The sequence below is a fragment of the Corvus moneduloides genome, chromosome 5 (genome assembly GCF_009650955.1).
Source record: "Corvus moneduloides isolate bCorMon1 chromosome 5, bCorMon1.pri, whole genome shotgun sequence".
Lineage (NCBI taxonomy): Eukaryota > Metazoa > Chordata > Aves > Passeriformes > Corvidae > Corvus > Corvus moneduloides.
In genome coordinates, this window is record NC_045480.1 from 73,343,663 (window position 1) to 73,361,813 (window position 18,151).

Consider the following 18,151-nt stretch of genomic DNA (forward strand, 5'->3'; position numbering starts at 1 on the left):
GGAATTTGCTCTCCTTCCTAACTGTTTCCTGCGTCCTGCTCACCATATTCCCTTTTTTCTTTTCTCTTGCAGTTAATAGCTCATTACTTAACAGGACAATGGTGCTGTCAGACTTTGAGCTGGTGTCTCCCTCTTCCGAGCTGGTGAGTTCCCCTTGGGAAGGCAGGGATCACATGGACTGCAGTGTCTCGCGGTGCCACTCTGCTAGCAAGCTCTGGATAATGAGGAGAAAGAAGTGGAGCTTGACGGATCACATTCGTGTGTGGGGGAAGGAAGTTAAGACACAGACTAACAACCCCTTTTAGTCAGACACCAGCAGGAAAATGGTCTCCCCCAAACCGTTCTATGAATCCATGATTTTTAGCCTCTGCACGATGCCTCCCTGTTCCTCTCAGATGCTCTGTCACCAGTCCTGTCCCAACACGGGCAGAGTATACACAGCCTTATGGAAACATTCCCTCTTTTTCTGCAGGACAACACCACCATTGACTGGGCAGCTCTGACAGCCAAGGAGTGCTTGAAGTATGGGGGACAACTTGTGGGCAACAACTGTGACTATGTCCCTGACATCACCCTCATGTCTTTCATCCTCTTCTTTGGCACTTACACCTGCTCCATGGCCCTGAAGAAATTCAAGACCAGTCGCTACTTTCCCACCACTGTGAGTATCTCCTGTCACCTCATCAGTCTTGCCGAGGGCACAGGTCAGCCTTCCTTTGGAGTAGCTGTCCTACACACAGGGAGGGATGCTCTGCAGGGAAGCCAGGTTGCACTGGTTGGGATAAAAGTGCAACTGGTTGTTGGATCTGGTTAACAAAGGTATGCCTGCGATTGCTCCCAGTGCTTCTGGAGGGCACAGGTAAGGCAGCAGAAGAGCCAAGGGGAGCCATAACCTGTTTGGGTAATGTGGCAGGGATCCTAAAGGTGCTGAAGGTGACCCTTGCAAGCTTACAGGCACGTCTCAGGTGCATCTGCTTGTTTTGTCCCCAGTGAGGCTCCCAGGCCAGGCGTGCGAGCCAGCGCTTCCTGTGTGTGCCAAAGCCATTTCTCTCTGAGACCGCCCTGTTTCTGGCATTCTGACACACAGGGATTTATCCTGCATGGATGTTTACTGTTCCACTGTGTTACAGTTGAACCTGTCTTATTTTTAATAAAAAGGAAACACATTCCAGCCGGGCTGGAATGCAGCTCAATTTATCTGTAACCCTGTGAACCCAGGAAACCTGGAAGGAACAACAGTTCTGGAAAGCTCACACAGTTCCAGGCTAGCATGGTGGCTCCTGTCTGGTTAAATTCTGGGGTCTGATCAGTGGCAGCTTTAAGTTGTTGTATTCCAGCGACTTCAGGAGAGCTGCAGTCTTAGGGATTTAGCTGAGAAGCCTGGTTTGTTTTCCTGTCTGCTTGGTTTGATTTATTACTTGAATAGCAAACAGCGTAACCTCTGCCAGTCATTCAGAGGATCTCATTTGTGGAAGCTTGTGTTGTTTTTGTGCTTCCATTTAGGCTTTCAGAGAACACAGTAAAGTACCAAGGCATGGGTGGCAAATGACACTGGACATGACGGTGGGTGTCTTTGTGGGAGAAGTATCGATGAGCTTGTCTTGCCAGGGAGTTTCTCATGTAGACACTAAAGCGTGGGTGAAATGGTGTTTCGTGGTGCTAACTCCTGTGGTTATGATATCACCTTCTCTTTCAGGCCCGGAAGCTCGTCAGTGACTTTGCCATTATCCTGTCCATTTTGATTTTCTGTGGAATAGATGCCCTGGTTGGTGTGGACACACCAAAACTAATTGTGCCAAGTGAATTCAAGGTATGTTGTTGTGAGCTTGTTTGCTGGCCTTTGGAAGAGGTTCCTTTTCCCTCACACCTGCCCTGTATGGAATGACTTGCCCTCAGAATGGGAATGTAGTCAGTGGTCTGGAAAGGGCCGGTTTACTCAGAGGGTTTAGGGTTAGGATGGTTTTTGTTAGCATCATTTTGGTTGGCTGATTTATCTCCTAAATTCTGCCTCCATACTTGGAACCTTTGATTGGTGTTAATAGGAAGGATGAAACTGTGACAAATCTGAAGTGTCTCCCTGGAGCTCCATTGCTGGAAGCAAAGCTGGTTTTGGGACGTCATCACCCCTGTACTGCGCCTCTAACGCAAGCTTTCTTTTCCTTGCCCTTCAAAGCCTACCAGTCCTGAGAGGGGTTGGTTTATCCCACCCTTTGGAGGAAACCCGTGGTGGGTGTACCTGGCAGCGGCCATCCCTGCCCTGCTGGTGACCATCCTCATCTTCATGGACCAGCAGATCACTGCTGTCATCGTCAACAGGAAGGAGCACAAGCTTAAGGTGGGTGTGCCTTGTGCCTGAGCACGTCCAGGGGCTTTCCCTCCTGCCACCTTCCTCCCTTGTGGACGCAAGCCTATTCCCTGTCACTGGCTGCTGTTTCTAAGCAGGAAAAATGGCTTTGTGGCCAAAGCTGCATGGTGCTGTCAAATGCGGGCAATAAGCTGGAGGGATTTGGGACATACCAAGGGCATAGCCCCAGTTGGATGTTATTTAAAGAAGAGCTGACACGTAACAGCCTAAGATGTAGTCATGTTTTTAAAATAAACTTTCCAGACCAGTGCTATGCAGTTTTTCATGCCTGTAGGGTTTTTTTTTCTTTCCCTGAACGGTCAGTTCTATTGAAAAATATTAAATTCCTGTAAAAGAAGACTCTCCCTTCCTGCTAACAGGGCACATTTCAAGTGGTCTGACCTGTGGGAGTAATGACTCCCTCAAAACAGAGGTAATAGTGGTTCATTATTTAGATACCTGCTTCATCAGTTATCCAGAGAGCTACTGGAAATAGGAAGGGAGCTTCTGCTTGGAAAAGAGGAGGATGTTTCAATTCATGTGGTCGCTGTAAACTTTAGACAAGTAATGTGTAATTTAAGACCATCTGGAGCCCAACCTGGAGAGGAGACAGTTGAAGTACCAGGGAATGGGAAAGGTTTCTTGTATACAGTGATGACTGCTGGCTGATAGTATAAAAAACCCCCTTAGAACATCCCTGTTTGCCACCTGGATCTGGGCAGATAAATTCAATATCTGGGCCCTCGTGTTCCTCAGAGATGGCTGATCAGTTTTAGGTCTGTCTCCTGCAGCTAACTAAGCAGACATAGCATTTTCTTAAACACTCTTAAGAAAATATTCGCTGTTCTTCCCTCATGAAGAAGAGGCCCCTCGTCTCTGCAGCTTATGAACCACTGAGTGTGGTTTTGCTGTCAGCACTGGCTATACTTTTTTAGTAACAAAGTTATAAACACTCCAGCAAAGTACTGTTTGATATAAAAAAAGTATTCCCTGCTTCCTTTGTTATGGTATAAGCATGGTATTTTGTGGAACTGAGGGTTCACAAGCCCCATCCTGTTGTTCCACACCAAAAAACACTTCCATGTGCAAGATCTGCTGTAGGAAAAAGGCATTTTTTTTCTGCTCATCCCTTGCTAAAAGTGTTGGCTGGGTGTTGCTGGGTGCCCATCCCGGTGCCACCAGCCAGCCAAGGTAAGCAGCACATGTGTGAGGAAAACAGTGAAGACTATTCAAAAGAAGCTAGATTGCTCTCCCTCCTGGGTCATCCTAGGCCTACATCATTTGTTTTTTCCAATAAAATCAAATTGAATGGGATTAAAAAAAGGTTAATCTGTTTTAAAATAGCAAACCTTAGAGGTTTTTCCGCTGTTTTTCTGAAGATCCCTTTTCTTGGTGGCTCTTTTGTTTCTTCACTTCTTCTCTTGGCACTTGTGACCACTGGATTTCCTGTTTGATTTCATTAAAGGATTTTAAAAATGGAGGATCAGAGGTGTTTGAAAAGGAATCAAGGATGAGGGCAACTTTCTCCTTTGGGTAGAGAATGAGGCTTTAGCTGTTCTAGTTGCACTCCTGGAGGAGCCTGGGGTTGGGTCCTGAGGGAGGTGCTTCCTTATGCTGTTCACAAGATCCGATGTATATCTGGTGTTTGGCTCTGCTGGCCTGGATGTTGCAGAAAGAAATGCTGCCTGTCTGGTGTGCCTCTGCCCTGCTCTGTAGGCATTTGGAATAATTAGGCTGAAGGTTGTTTGTCTCCCTCCACAGAAAGGTGCTGGATATCATCTGGATTTGTTCTGGGTGGCCATTCTGATGATTGTCTGCTCCTTTATGGGGCTGCCCTGGTACGTGGCTGCTACTGTCATCTCCATCGCTCACATCGACAGCTTGAAGATGGAGACGGAGACTTCAGCCCCTGGAGAACAGCCCAAGTTTTTGGGAGTGAGGTATGTCCAACCAGGAACACTGAATTACCTTGTTTGCCTGCAAAATCCTTTTGTACAAAGAATTTTGTGCTGCTTTCTCTCTATTTTCAAAGCAAATTCCTTGGGCAAGCCCCCATGTGACTCCTCCAAAGTTTATTTGGCACATCAGATGCAGTGTTCCTGTGTTAAAGGAAATAAATTTCCTGCAGATTTCTCTAACCAGAGAAATTAAGCATTCTTTAGCAAATGTAGTGGTCAAACATACAAATCTGCCATACCTAGTGCAACCAGCTCTACTTAATGAAGCGTTTTTTCCTGTGTTTGGTTGCCTTAATTAAGTGGTCTGAAGTGCCTCCGATGGGATTACTCCTGGAATCAGGCTGCTTGTTTAGGCAACTAAATAGAAATTTTATGGCCTGACTTTCAGTGTTCTGAAATACTACCGGCCAAGGTATTTTTGGATGTGGGAAGCCCTGTGGGTGCTGCTGAAGGCACATGTTCAGCACCCTGTGAAGGTCTGAATGATTTATCCGGCTGCTGGAGTGCTCTGGGCAGGGCTCACAACCTGTTACTGATCTCAGTGTGGAGAGCTGATGATTTATTGCCTCTCTGCATGATCTGAGTACGGCTGTGCAGGGAGCTGGGAGTGCTGTTGGATGGTTTGTAATGTTTAACTTGTAAACACGCTCCCCCTGCTCAGTTGCAACGCTGTGTTGATCCCCAAACAGTGTAACAAAACGATCTGGGAGTTTAAAACAGAGAGGTCTGCCGGGCTTGGTCAGGATCCAGCCATCTGCCTGATGCTGGTGGCTGAAAAATGTGGCTGCAAAAATGGGTTTTGGGGATCTCAGCTGGCATTAAGTACCTGTGGTCCTGACTCAGTGATGTTGTTTCAGGGAGCAGAGAGTCACCGGAGTCATCGTTTTCATCCTGACTGGAGTGTCTGTCTTCATGGCTCCCATCCTGAAGGTAAAGACTGTTGACAGTTCTTTGAAAGCTTAAATCCAAAACTTTTGGAAGGAAAAACCAATATGGTTGTAGTGTGCTAGACCAGGGGTCACTATTCAGGGCTGGGGTTCTTGGGCACCGTGGGTTTTTTCATTTTAAGATTATTTTTCCATGTTTGCATAAAGTTAAGTTCCCTTTTCTTTTATGGTTTTTTTAATACCTCTACTGGGCCTGTGTTTTATGGAAAACATATTGTGGATAAAGCTCAGAGTATGGAAAACATGTTTCTGGAGGAAGCAGTGCAATTAAATGGCATTTCTTCATCTCCTGAACCGTTTTTTTCCTGTGAGGTTAGCCAAGGCTGTGGACAGATGTGCTGCTGATGGACCAATGGATCTAGGTAGGTTACTATTTTCCAAGACCAGAAATGTGTTGGCATGTAGCCACAGAGAAATGCATCCTTAGTGGATCATCAGATTGTAGAAGGAAACTGGAAAACCTGCTTATCCCTGTCTTGTGGAGGATGTTGCCTTCTCTGAGGATAGTGATGGACGTGGTGCCAAGCATGCACGTACTGTCCAGCAGGAGATGTCAGCTGCAGGAGCCCTTATCCATGGATCCGTAGGCCGATGGCATGAGCAGAAGATGTCAGACCAGTGGCACCGTGCGCCGTAACTGCGAGACAGAGCAGATGGGTGTCTGGAGGAGCATTTCTGGAGGCTGCAGATGAGTTTTTGGAAACCACAGGGACTGTGAGGCACAGTGAGATATGAGCCTGAGGGTAGGAGACAGGTAGGGAGCAGCAATGCTGCCTGTGGAGAGAGTGGAGACAGTGGATTTCCGAGCCACTGTGTTGCTGTTCCTCATTTCTAAGGTTGTTTAGCTTGAATTTTAGTGTCTTGGGTAACAGCTTCCACCTCCACACAAACAGGCATTTCTGTGCCTTTAATGCCTGATTGTGATAATCCTGGTTTTTACTTTATGTAACCTTCCCCTGCAAGATCCCTCTTCCTCTATTCCACTGGGGTCTGTTACTTCCCCTGTTATTGCTTCGGTCATTAATTATTTGTCTGGGCTTCCCCTAAGACAATGTGTGGGGAAGATCCTTGCTGGAGGACGCCTGGGGATAAGTCAGCACACTCCTGGCCCATGTGCCAGTGGGAAGGACCTGGCAGGATTTCAGGACCTTTAGCAAATTCCAGTGGCAGGGTCCTGCTGGAGAGAGCTGCACTGCTAAAGACATTGCAGAACATTTCAGTCTTCTCCTGCCAGCGGCGAATTGAACGCTGGCAATCCCAAATTCAATAAACCAGGCAATCCACAGAATAATCCCAGCTTTGTTTTCTGAGGGCTTTGCGGTGGCTGTGCTGGTTTCGGAAGTTGCTGGTGTTTCTGCTCAGCCCAGGCAGATCTCCACAGAAACATCCTTGGCCCTGCTAGGAGGCTGATAGGCACTTTCCTATAAATACAGTTCTAAGCCTGTTGGCCTGCAGCAGCTTTGCTCGGAGCACCAAAGCCAATACCCGCATCGTTAGGGAAAACTTGGCCAAGAGAAAGTCTTCCGAAATGACAGCACTGGTTGCTGCTCTGCAGGATAATGTACTGATGTTTCACCTCGGGATGATCCACAGGATTCATCGTCATGGAATGGTGAAATAATATTCAGACATTTTTCTTACTTTTAAGAAAAACCCATGGAAATAAATAAAAGGGGAGGAGAAGAGAGCAGTGAAAATGAGCTAGGAAGCTCAGCTCTTGCTTACTGGAGCTACTGTCATGTCTTGTTTCATCCCTCAGATCCAGTGAGGGTTTTGAATCCCGTGGTCACCCACAGCTTTGTGAACCACACACTGGGTCCCCGTCCCTCGCACAATGGTGTTGGCAGACCCCACGCTGCAGAAAAAGCATTTTCCTTCGAATGGGAAAGATCAGTGTGGCTCACTCGAAGGAAGAAATAAATCCCAGAGAAGGATGAGTTAGCAGTTAACAAGCTCACAGGAGGTGATGGGCAGTGAGACTCGGGAAGGAAGGAAAAATGCAGGCAGGGAGGCTTTGGACAGCATGTGGCCGGGTGACTTTGGTGATCATGTGCCCCCAGGGGAAATGCCTGCTGGAAATGATGAATAAGGTGATGGGGAATATGCTAAAACACTGGATAGCTGCTGTGTTACTTGCCTCTTCAATGATCTCTGTGCAGAGGTAGGAAGGGGAGGGTTCCCAGCACAGAAGTGCTGGGAACAGTGGGCGCTGTGGCCTGGCTGTGGCTGCCATTCAGTGGCAGCCACCTGGCATTGCGCGAGGGGCTATCCTTTGGAGCTCATCCCATCCTCCCTGGGCTCCAGGAAATCCTGCAAAGGCCATTATTCAGCTCCTGCCTGTGGTTTGTTCCAAGCATCCCTGTTCCTGTCCTGCCAGGCTGGCTGCCCACTTCTGTGTTGAGGGACAGAGGCTCATTCTGGGGAGCCTGTCTGGTGTTCCCCTGCACCTTCTTCACTCCCGCGGGGAGATGTTCCCAATGTGGAGGAATGGGCAGCACTTAGCACTTTGAGGGAGCAGAAAGCGATGTTTGAAAGGACGCATCCTGGCAACGAAGAAGGGAAGTCACAGTCCTGTATTTGGGAGTAGTTATGGATTAATGTGTGCAAGAGACGGAGCAGGCAGAGATTGGCTTGGCATGACTGTTGTCGCTGAGGTGGGACTCCAAAGAACAGCCTTTCTGCATGGATTTGCATGGCTTACTGAGCTGGACCAGACCTGGAGTCACAGGATTGTTTCAACTGGAAAAGCTCTCTAAGATCACCCAGTCCCACCAGCACTGCCAAAGTCACCACTAAACCATGTCCCCAGGTGCTACATTTACCCTGCCTTTAAATTCCTCCAGAGATGGTGACTCCAGCACTGCCCTGGAAAGCCTGTGCCAGGGCTTGAGAACCCTTTCTATGAAGGTGTTTTTGCTAACATCCCACCTAAACCTCCCCTGGCGCAACTTGAGTCCGTTTCCTCTTGCTCTGTCACTTGTTATCTGGGAAAACTGGGTATACCACAAACTACAGGACCATGCTGCCATCTTTTCTTCTCTGCCTTCTGCTTCCACAAATCAGAGGTGAAAGGCAGTTTGAAGCTCACTGGAATACATTTGCCCACCTGCTGCTCAACTTGCTGAGTGACTGGCATCGTTCCCTCTGGTTCTTGACAAGATGTCCAAGTCCTGGTGAAGTGGGAGAGTGTGATTGCACAAATGTCCTTGTGTCTCTCAAAACACAGCAGAAGGATTTATTGCTTATTTGCCTTTATTTTGCTTTATTATTTGTATCGCTTCATTCCTCTGTGTTGTCCACTCATGGGTGCAGTTTGAATTGATGACAGGCTGGGAGTGTTGTCCCACCGTGTGTTAGCGGTGCATGGCATATGGGGAGGTTGTTCACCTGGTCTCTCATGCTCTTCCTCCCACAGTTCATTCCCATGCCTGTGCTCTATGGTGTCTTCCTCTACATGGGAGTTGCATCCCTCAACGGCGTGCAGGTGAGTCATCAACCAGCACAGGGCTTCTTCCACAACCCTCCAGCTTTCCCCTTCCCCTTCACTGCCTCCTCTTCCTTCCCAGGAAACCCATGGAGGGTGGCAGCTGTTGACAAACTTTGCCACAGCCTGGGTGTCCTGAGATGGGAGACCAAGGGAGAGTGGCCAAGTGGGCACTTCTCAGTGCCAGGGGCTGCTTTGTGAAGGCCTGGGTCCATCTTTGGCAAACAGGACAGGGCTTGGAGCAACCTGGTCTAGTGCAAGGTGTCCCTACCCATGGCAAGGGGGTGGAACAAGAGGATCCCCTTAGGATCTCCTCCAACCCAAACCATTCCAGGATTCTGCAGGCTTCTGCCCCAGCTCAGGCTCACTCCCAGAGTGGTTTGGGTCCTCTGCCACTGAAGGCAAACAAGGAGGATGATTTATGGCAGCAGGGTCATTCCTCAATGCTAATGAGCAGGGACATTGTTCTCCAGGGAGGGGAAGCCAAGCCCCTCATTTTGTCATTGAGGAAATCTTACGTAAGGAGCCATTCTCATGCCCAGTGCCTGTAGCTGGCCCAAGGAGGCTGGACGCGGTTTTGTTGCTTTCTGGCACCCTGTTAATTGTGGCTTTTCTTTTTCGTGCTGGGTTGTGCCCTAAGGGGAAGGGACTGCCTGTTCTGTGAGCCCCAGAATTCCCTCGGGTGTTCTGTAAAACAGCTCCAGCTTCCATTCATTGGTGCAGGGTCCGTCTGGTCCAGGCAGTGGGCAGTGAGCCCGCGCTCCGGCAGGGGACCACGAGGGGATTGTCCTGCTGGGCCCCGGGCTGGCTCTCCTGTAGGGGATTTCCCCTGCTCCCGACCCAGGTGGTGGGGGGACTGGGATCAAGAGTGTTTTTTACTCTTTGAGAAATCCCCATTTTGGTTTAACTCCCAAGTCCATCCGGTCCAGCATAGGGCAAAGGGACACTGCTGGGAAAGCTGCCCGTCTTCCTTGCTCTTCGGTGAGGTGCTCTTCTGTTCGCTGGCAGTGCAGTGTCTGCCCTCGCCTCTGTTGACCTCTGCTCCCAATTTATTTGGGGAAAACAAAAGCATTGCTCCTGAAGGCTGAATGTCTTCCCTTGGCTGGAGCAGGGAACAGGAGGACAGTAAAAATACCCCAGAGTGTGATGCTGGCCCTGGTTTAGGCATTCATTTTGTTTTCTCTTTTTTGTGCATCCTGGGTTTCATTTCACCATCCCCTTTATTTTCCTTTCCAGTTCATGGATCGTCTGAAGCTGCTCTTGATGCCTCTAAAACACCAGCCTGACTTTATCTACCTGCGCCACGTCCCGCTGCGCCGGGTACACCTCTTCACCTTCCTGCAGGTGGTGTGCCTGGCCCTCCTCTGGATCCTCAAATCCACTGTGGCCGCTATCATATTCCCTGTCATGGTAGGTGATGCTCTTCTTTGTTGCTGCCTGCTCCGAGCTTCCCCTCCCCCTCCCCAAGCTGAACCCCTTTGTTCCAAGCGCGGGCAAAACCAAATGTAACTCAAACTCTTTAGCAGGGTCTGATTTGCCGGTCACCCCGGCTCCGCCCCCAGTCCTCCCCTCTCCCCTTCTCCGAATAAAAGAGAGGACCAAGGGGGGACCTGCCCTCTTTTGGCTTTGCAACTCTTTCTGCCACCATCTGTGTGCTTCTGTTTCTTTTGAAAGCTTCTAATTGTGGGAAATTAGGCAAGCTAAGAGCTATAATTCTCCCTCTTTGCTTCTGCTGGTGGTATTAGATTTGCAGCTACCATTTTGCCTCTTTTAGAGCTACTGAAATGCTAGATTGCCCATGCTACCTCTCTAGGCTGCTCGAGGCTTTCTTAAGGCATTAAACTACTAGCCTAGCCGGTAAAGAGCTGTAAGTATACCCACACACTCCTTCACATCCCTCACTTTCACCACAGCCTGCTCCTTCCTTGCTTGTACACTCCTGTAAGTGTGTAAATCCAACCTCTCCTTGGCGAATCTCTGGCTCAGAGCTCCACTCATGGCACTCACGTAGCACTGCACGGGGTCAGTGTGGCTGTGGCTGCCTTTACATAAATCGTCTGGAGGAAAACGAGCCTGGAAAGTTAATTTTTTCCCAGGATGGTGTAGTTAGTGTTGACCATTCGTGGCTGCCAAGGTGAGGTTTGCCGTGGTTTCTCCTTGAGCTGCACGAACCAAGGAGAGTGACATAGTTTTCCTGTTTTAGTCCACACTAACTACCAGATACAAAATGTCTCCCTGGCTTTTAAATAGCACAAATTGACAAAACCAAGAAGGAGGCTCAGTGCTAAGAGGGGTGCCAGAGGGAGGGAAAGGGAATGTCTCTTTTCCTTGAACTCAAGTAAAAAGACACTAATGTTGTTTACCATCAGTGGGTGATTATTCATATTAGAACTAGACCTATAGACACAGTTAGGCACTCTCTGGCTTGGAGATGGGTCGGACTTCTGCAAAGACAAAGCTTTATGAAACTCCTGAATAAATCGTGGCCCCAGGTCACCTAATTTCAGGTTTATGGACAAGTAAAATATCAGTTGTGGGGGCAGGTAGGAGCTGCAGTGCTTATTCAAGGGAGAGAAGGAGGGAGGGCAGAACCCAGATACAGAACAAGATGGTGAAATGAGAAAAGATGATGCAAGTAAAAAAATCCTCCAAGTGTTCCTGCTGGGACACATGCTCCTGTAAAAGATGTTAAAAATTAGTAGTAATTCCCACTGATGTGGCATTCCATCGCAATTCCATGGCTGTGTTGCACTGATTTTGGAAGCTGAATCTAAAATCTCTTTGCCCATATTAGAATCTGAGTGAAACCCAAGGCTGCCAAAGTTTGTTAGAATGGTGCAGACTCAGGGAAGGCACAGCCACAGCTTTGATGGAGCTGGATGTGGTGGCAAAAGCTCAATTTTCTGCACTCATGAGCAAAAAAAGTAGAGACTTCCAGTTTGTGATGGTTTGCCCAACTCCCTGTTTATTTGGAGGAAAGGCATTTTCAACACAGTAATTCATAGTGGGATGATCACGAGTGTCTGCATGGCATCTTTCCACCCTGAGTAATTCCTCACGTCCGTAACTGCGTCTTAAGTTGCACAAGTGAATGCTTGAGATCTTTTCCTAGGAATTGTTTGTGCTGCGGATCATCATTGCTTGGGACAAAGTTTTCCTTGAAGGCAGCCTGTTGGGAATGGGTTACAGCTTCCAGCCTGTGGATGTAGCCATTAGCAAAGCCTATGTGGGATCCCAGTGGCCTCTGCTGGGGGTGTCAGACCCAGCGTCCATGTAAACACCCATTTCAGACATGTGCCTTCCTTTTTCCCAGTGCTTTCATTGCAGTCTTGCACAGAACAAGCTTTTCCTCCAGTTTCCTGCTGCCACAATCCCAGTAAACTTTATTCTGCAAACTCTGGGAGCATGGATTGGCACTTGTCTGATTTCTTAAGAGCTCAGCTGGGCAAATGATGAGAAGTAAGTCAAGGTTTTATTACTCAGGCTGTCCTGTGAACCTGCCTCCAAAAGTAAATGAAAGTGCTCGGTTTTTTCTATTTATTGTTTAGTAATACAGGATTACTCAGTGATTATGATACTGTTTTGTGTCCACTGCTTCTGTTTTTTTCTGACATGAGGCAGTCACAGCACAACCTTTCAAGCTGACAGAGATGTCCCAGGTGTTCACCACCTTCTCTGTATGTTCATTTACAGCCAGAATTCAAGAGTATGGGCTTAGAAGCAGAACTGAGAGGAATGCAGTGTTCCAAATGAAAGGTAAAATGTGACTGGGAATGCCTCTCTGCCTTTGCAGATCTTGGCCCTGGTGGCAGTCAGAAAAGCCATGGACTACCTCTTTTCCCAGCATGACTTAAGCTTTCTTGACGACGTCATTCCAGAAAAGGACAAGAAGAAGAAAGAGGATGAGAAGAAGAAGAAAAAGAAGAAGGGCAGTATGGACAGTGACAATGATGATGTAAGGAGCTTCCTGCTTTTGTCATATTCCTCCTTCCTAGGTAGCTGCCAGGGTTAGCTTCCAGTAGCTAACCCCCAGCACGTTCCATGCCCTGCCCAGTGCTGCAGGCTGGACATTTTCCAGCTACTTGGGGAGCTGACAGCTCAGTCTTTTGCTGCTGCAGCAAATGGGTCCCAAAGAAAACTTATTTTCTACACTGCCTTCCCTTTTCCAGCCTGTGGTGGGTGGTTTGTGCATTGCCAGGAATGAAATCGCACTTTCCAAGAGCACCAGGTACCTGCTGAGATGTCATGCCCCTTGCTAGAATGCCTCTCATGACCCTGCCTCCTCCAGCTTCCCTCCTGCGCCTTTCTCCCCTTCGTTGTCTCTTGCATTTTAGGAGGAGAATGCTTTTCACCAGCAGCTCAGGTCCTTCTGTTTTTTTTTTTTTAAATATTTTTGTAATGGCTCTTTTGGAAAGCACAAAATAGATGTGATTTGTCATATTGCAGGAAAAACTGCTTTGTGTTGGTAAACCTCATCACCTAAGTGTTTCTCGAGCATCCGTGCCCTCTGCAGTACACTCTGGTCCTACCTCAGGGGGCAGCATGCCCTAAATAGTGAAAAGTGACCCGGCTAGACCAGACCCATGTGCCTTTGACTGTTCTCTTTCCTTCTCTATATATAAAAAGAAGAAATGTAGTCCTGGTGCTTTTACATATTCTCCTTCTCAGGTCTAACTCAAATCCTTTAAATTTGCATTGAAGTGCTAAAGCCACTCTGTGGTGAGTTCTAAGCATGGCGTCACTTCTGCTCACGTCCATGAAGAAGGGCCTTTCCTGGGGTGTAGGGAGAGGTAAGGTCGCCTGAAGCTGGAAAAGAATCCCATTTTAGTGCAGTGGGAAAAACAGCTCAGAGGATTGGCTTTTAGTTCAGACTAAGTTCAGCAAGCAGCCCTGTCCCATCATTCCTCCAGTTCCCAGGGCGAGGGTTATCTTTAGCACCTCTGAGCAAACCAAAATGAGATTAAAAGAGGCCCTCCTGAGTAGTCAGCAAAGGTTTTACTCCGTCCCCTCCTCTTGACTGGTGTGAATCCAGCAGCGTCTTATCCCGAGCCATGGGTCCCCTCTCTCCAGTATGTTTTAAGATACTTCCTCTCTTCCCAGGCTTTTCCTGAATTCCAGGTACAGTAATTAACCTAATGGGTAAGAGATTTTATGCAAAATACTGGTTCTTAACTCTTGTTGGTTTTTTTTCAGCACTTGCTTTTACCAGCTTCCTGAACATACAGCACTGGGCATTACTGGTTGGATTACATTCACACTTTCCCTTCCAGAAATATCCACCCCCCAGAGTTAATCCTGTGGGATTCGGGGGGCAATATATGGATCCGAGTTCAGCCAAGGGAACTGCTGGGTGTTGCTTGTGCTTTATTTGAGTTTCGCTTGTCCCTGAGCCTCATAAAAATAGTCCTGAGGGAACATCTTGCTGTTGGAGTATGAAATAAGGCACTGGATACCAGTTATGTTAAAAAACAAATTAAAAATAAGAATAATAATCCAAGGAGAGCCATTCTCTGGCCTCTTTAGTGTTTTCCTGCCCTGACTGAAAGGTCTCCTCCCTCCGCCCTGGTGTTGTGGGTCTGGTTCTCTTCAGGAACAAAGATGTCCCAACACTTCTGGCAAATCCCACTTTTCTTGCCTTGGCCAAGTTAGGCAGTATCAGCCTTTCCCTGCCTATGAGGAGTTCCCTTTATTTTTAAAAGAGCAAAACAATTCCAAGCACCTCCAGTTAAGCAGAAACAGGTGGGTGACAGAAAGCAGTGGGGTGTAAAATTCTGCTGGTACCCAACCCCGGCTTTTCCCTCATCCTGACCTGGTTGCTGTTTCTCTGGCTGGGCCAGGGTTACAGAATTCTTCCAAGGGCTCTGGAATTGATGAACCAGAGGTGTAACTGAGATTCGGTTTGACTCCACTTGCATTAAAGAGAGATCTGAGCCAGTCTGATGTAAGGAACCTCTGCCATGTCATATCTGGGCCCTGTAGAGCAATTGGGAACAACCAAGGGCTTTTACAAAAATCCCAGCAGGATAAAGGGTTTGGATGAGCTTTTCCAGCAGCCAGTGCCCTGCTGTGTCCGCCCACAAATGCATTTTCCATCTCTATTTCCTGCAGCTGACTCCAGGCAGAATGGGATCGTGTCTTAGAAGACGATGGGGTGGGAAGAGGGAAGATTTATTGCAAGTTACAATTCCACAAGATTATTCTTTCAGTCTGTTTTATTTTCGGAGTATGAGGGATGAAGGGAAGTGGGGTGCAGTGGGGAACCAGTGGAATCCATCAGGCAACTAAGCTGGAGGATGCTTTTCTCTTTTTTCTTCTTTTCTTTTCCTCATTCTTACAGAACTATGTGAAGGATAATTTTAATGTGTGGGAGACGATAAAGAGAGAGAGCACTGGGAATATTCTAAGACCTTTTACACGTTTCTTTCACAGTCTGACTGCCCCTACTCAGAAAAAGTCCCAAGTATTAAAATACCAATGGACATCATGGAGCAGGAACCTTTCCTAAGTGATAGCAAACCTGCCGACAGTGAGTAGAACTAAGCTCTTGCATGCCTGCTTGACTCTGACTTGCACTACAAAAATATATCTCTGTATATTTAGAGTGATATTTTTTATTTTTTAATCTTTCCTTTTACTTGAGAAGTACTTTTCTCTTGTTCTTTTTTTTTTTCCTCTCCTTTTTAATTTCCAGGCCCCTGCTTTATGACAGATTTTGCTTTTGTGAGCTTTTTATTTTTTTTTTTCTTGCTGGTTACAAAATCAGTGTTGTTCCTTCTGGTGCCTCCAGTTTAAGTGCTTTTCTCCAGCTCCTCACCGGCCTCCCGGCCACCCACTCTCTCTTCCTTTCCTCTCCCTCTCCCCCTTGGTGTTAACCTGCTGATGGTGGGATTTATTTTTTTCCTCTGAGCCTGGTGTTCTGGATTTGCAGCGCTGTCCTGTCACTGTTTGTTCCCTTAGGTGCCAAGCAGTTGCAAAAATCAGCATTTGACAGAGTAATTAATTATTTGTGTCATTAAGCTGCACAGGCAGAGATCAGTTGGCCATTAACATATTTCCCTTCTAGGGTGATTTGTGCTCTTCTTTTTGGTTTTAATTTCTCATGTTAATAGCTATAATTGATGAATTTAATCTTTATTTTCAGTCATTCCCATTTTACATTTTCCTCTTTTAAGTGAGGAATCACGGCTGACCTTGGTGATTTTGCCTTTGGGATGACTTTTTAACGTACTAAGGGTGTCATATGCTCTTTTCTTCTGAGGGGGGAGGGGAGAAATACAAACTGAAGTAATAAATCAGTGCTGCTGCCAGGCTAGTGCTTCCTAGGAACAGGACCTAAACCCTGAGATCTTTAGATCCTTAATTTATCCGTAGGGCTGAAGAGCTGGGAGCCAGGTCCCCTTCCTTTAGGTAGCATACCGAGGCCTCAGGGAATGCTAAGCGTTACCCCGTGGGTTTTAGATACAGGAACACTTAGAGATTGGGATTATAAAACAAAACCATTGGAAAGGAGACATTTTCTTGGCTGTTTGGATATCCTCAATGTTTTGTTGATGTCAGCGCATCATCCAAAATCAGCCTCAGGCAGCCACACATCCTCCTCATTCTGTGTTTTTTGTACGTTCCTGATGTACTAAAACCAAATTGCATCCTAAATATTGTTACTCAGGATTTTAGGATCAGATGCCTTTTTTCCAACATCTTAAGGGCTAAAATAGTTCAGGAAAAGGTAATTCTGCCATCAACCTATTTGTGGGAATGCCCTTGGAGATAGAACAGGGTAAATCACCCATGAGCTGAGCTGTAGTTGGTTAGTGTATTTATGCATTTTTATAATCCAGTATTTTATTTGCTGGTTTTTAATTAGAAACAATGCAAAATAAAAACTAAAATTTACCAGGCCACTGGAATGAAAAAAAAATCAGCACCAGTGTGGGATTGTGCTTGAATACAACTCTGCCATCCAGAGTATATTCCTGATAGTACCACTAACATCAGCTCTCCTGCAGCAAGAGCGGGAACGGGACTCTTATTCCCAGAAAGCACGCTTCCCATAGGGTCGGGGGAGAGAAGCTAGTCCAGGCCACAAGCAACCCTGTTTCTCCCAAGGACTTTGGGTGCGACAGTGGGAGCGCGGGGTAACTGAGGGGTGTAGATCCAAGGTAAGTGTCAAGCCCAAAAGGTGGGGGAACTCCTGGGAAACGGGTCCTGTTCGCACCCAAATACTTTGGAGGAGAGTCAGGAATGGAGTGTTTCCTCACCAAGCTGTGGATCCATCTGGCAGCTAACAGGAAAACAGCTTGGCCCATAGATGTGGGTTGGAGGCGCTGAGGCAGGGCTTGAGGCGCGGTCGGTGCTGCCACAATGATAGCCGAGGTTTTCTTCCCCCAGGAGAAAAATCACCGACATTCCTTGAACGCCACACATCGTGCTGATACAATTCCCTTCCTTCAATCACACGCCATGCCAAGGTAAGCACCCGGGAAGTGCGCTTTGGAATGAGTCAGAAAAATGCACCTCTGCCCCCTCTCAGAACACAGCAAGTTTCCTATAGGGAATTCTTAAAAAACACTTGCAGAACATTCCCTACACTGGGTTGCTGCTTCCCAAGGTGATTATGAACAAGTTGATTCCATAGTTATTCCAGCCCCTGGCAGTGCTTGGGATGGGGAGTGGAGAGCCTGTGAGAGACCTGAAGGCTCCAGTGGCCCTGGATAGACCCTGGCTGCAGCACTGAGGACTGGTTTGGGAGTCGGACCAGGAGAAAGACGTGGAGCTCCTGGGAGGAGTCCAGAGGGGCATTGCCAAGGGGAAATAACCCATTTTTCCATATCTGTGGTGGAAAATAGAGTAAATAATAATCTTAAATTGCAGCAAGTAATAATTGCTCAGAGTCCGGTCCTTGGGGCCAGCTTGGGCCTCCCGGCACCAGGAGTGGGATCTGGACCTAGGCAAGTTCATTCCTCTGAAACATCAAAGGTGTGTCCGTGCTTACAGGTCTTAGACAGCGGCTGAAATTCATCCCAGTGGCGATGCCCAGATTATTTCAATGGCAGTTGATGGGTATTGTCACAGCCTGCAGTGAAGCACCAGGATGCCCCATCCCTGCAAGTGTCCAAAGCCAGGTTGGATGGGACTTGGAGCAGCCTGGTCTAGTGGAAGGTGTCCCTGTCCATGGCAGGGGGTGGAACTGGATGAGCTTTAAGGTCCCTTCCAAGCCAAACACTTCGGGATTCTGTGAGGCACAAGTGCAGGACACTTGGAGCTCCTGGGTCAGTGAAATGGGTGGTTTTGCCTGCTGCTGTGAGCAGTGTTCAGACCAGCTCATTCAGATTATCTGTGTGTGGGCCTTACCTTAAATCCAGCCGTGTATTCCCAAAGCCCAGCGTTTGTCCTGCACTGACCTTGTCTGTCGTCTTCT

The 18,151-nt window shown here is 47.6% G+C and overlaps 1 protein-coding gene across 10 annotated transcripts in view; it reads left to right on the forward strand.

Annotated features, from left to right (window-relative positions):
- The window catches only part of SLC4A4 (solute carrier family 4 member 4), a 116,926-nt gene that overhangs the window by 96,952 nt on the left and 1,823 nt on the right, over positions 1 to 18,151 (forward strand). For 5 of the 10 annotated variants that reach the window (XM_032108156.1, XM_032108157.1, XM_032108152.1 and 2 more), the window contains 10 exons: positions 73 to 143; positions 473 to 661; positions 1,697 to 1,810; positions 2,174 to 2,335; positions 4,106 to 4,284; positions 5,160 to 5,232; positions 8,665 to 8,733; positions 9,970 to 10,143; positions 12,527 to 12,688; positions 17,122 to 17,201. In XM_032108156.1, the coding sequence (XP_031964047.1) occupies positions 73 to 143; positions 473 to 661; positions 1,697 to 1,810; positions 2,174 to 2,335; positions 4,106 to 4,284; positions 5,160 to 5,232; positions 8,665 to 8,733; positions 9,970 to 10,143; positions 12,527 to 12,688; positions 17,122 to 17,201 (1,273 nt within the window). Of the gene's footprint in view, positions 1 to 72; positions 144 to 472; positions 662 to 1,696; positions 1,811 to 2,173; positions 2,336 to 4,105; positions 4,285 to 5,159; positions 5,233 to 8,664; positions 8,734 to 9,969; positions 10,144 to 12,526; positions 12,689 to 15,162; positions 15,260 to 17,121; positions 17,202 to 17,727 lie in introns of all 10 variants that reach the window. The other 5 variants (XM_032108150.1, XM_032108155.1, XM_032108158.1 and 2 more) reach the window with 3 other exon arrangements.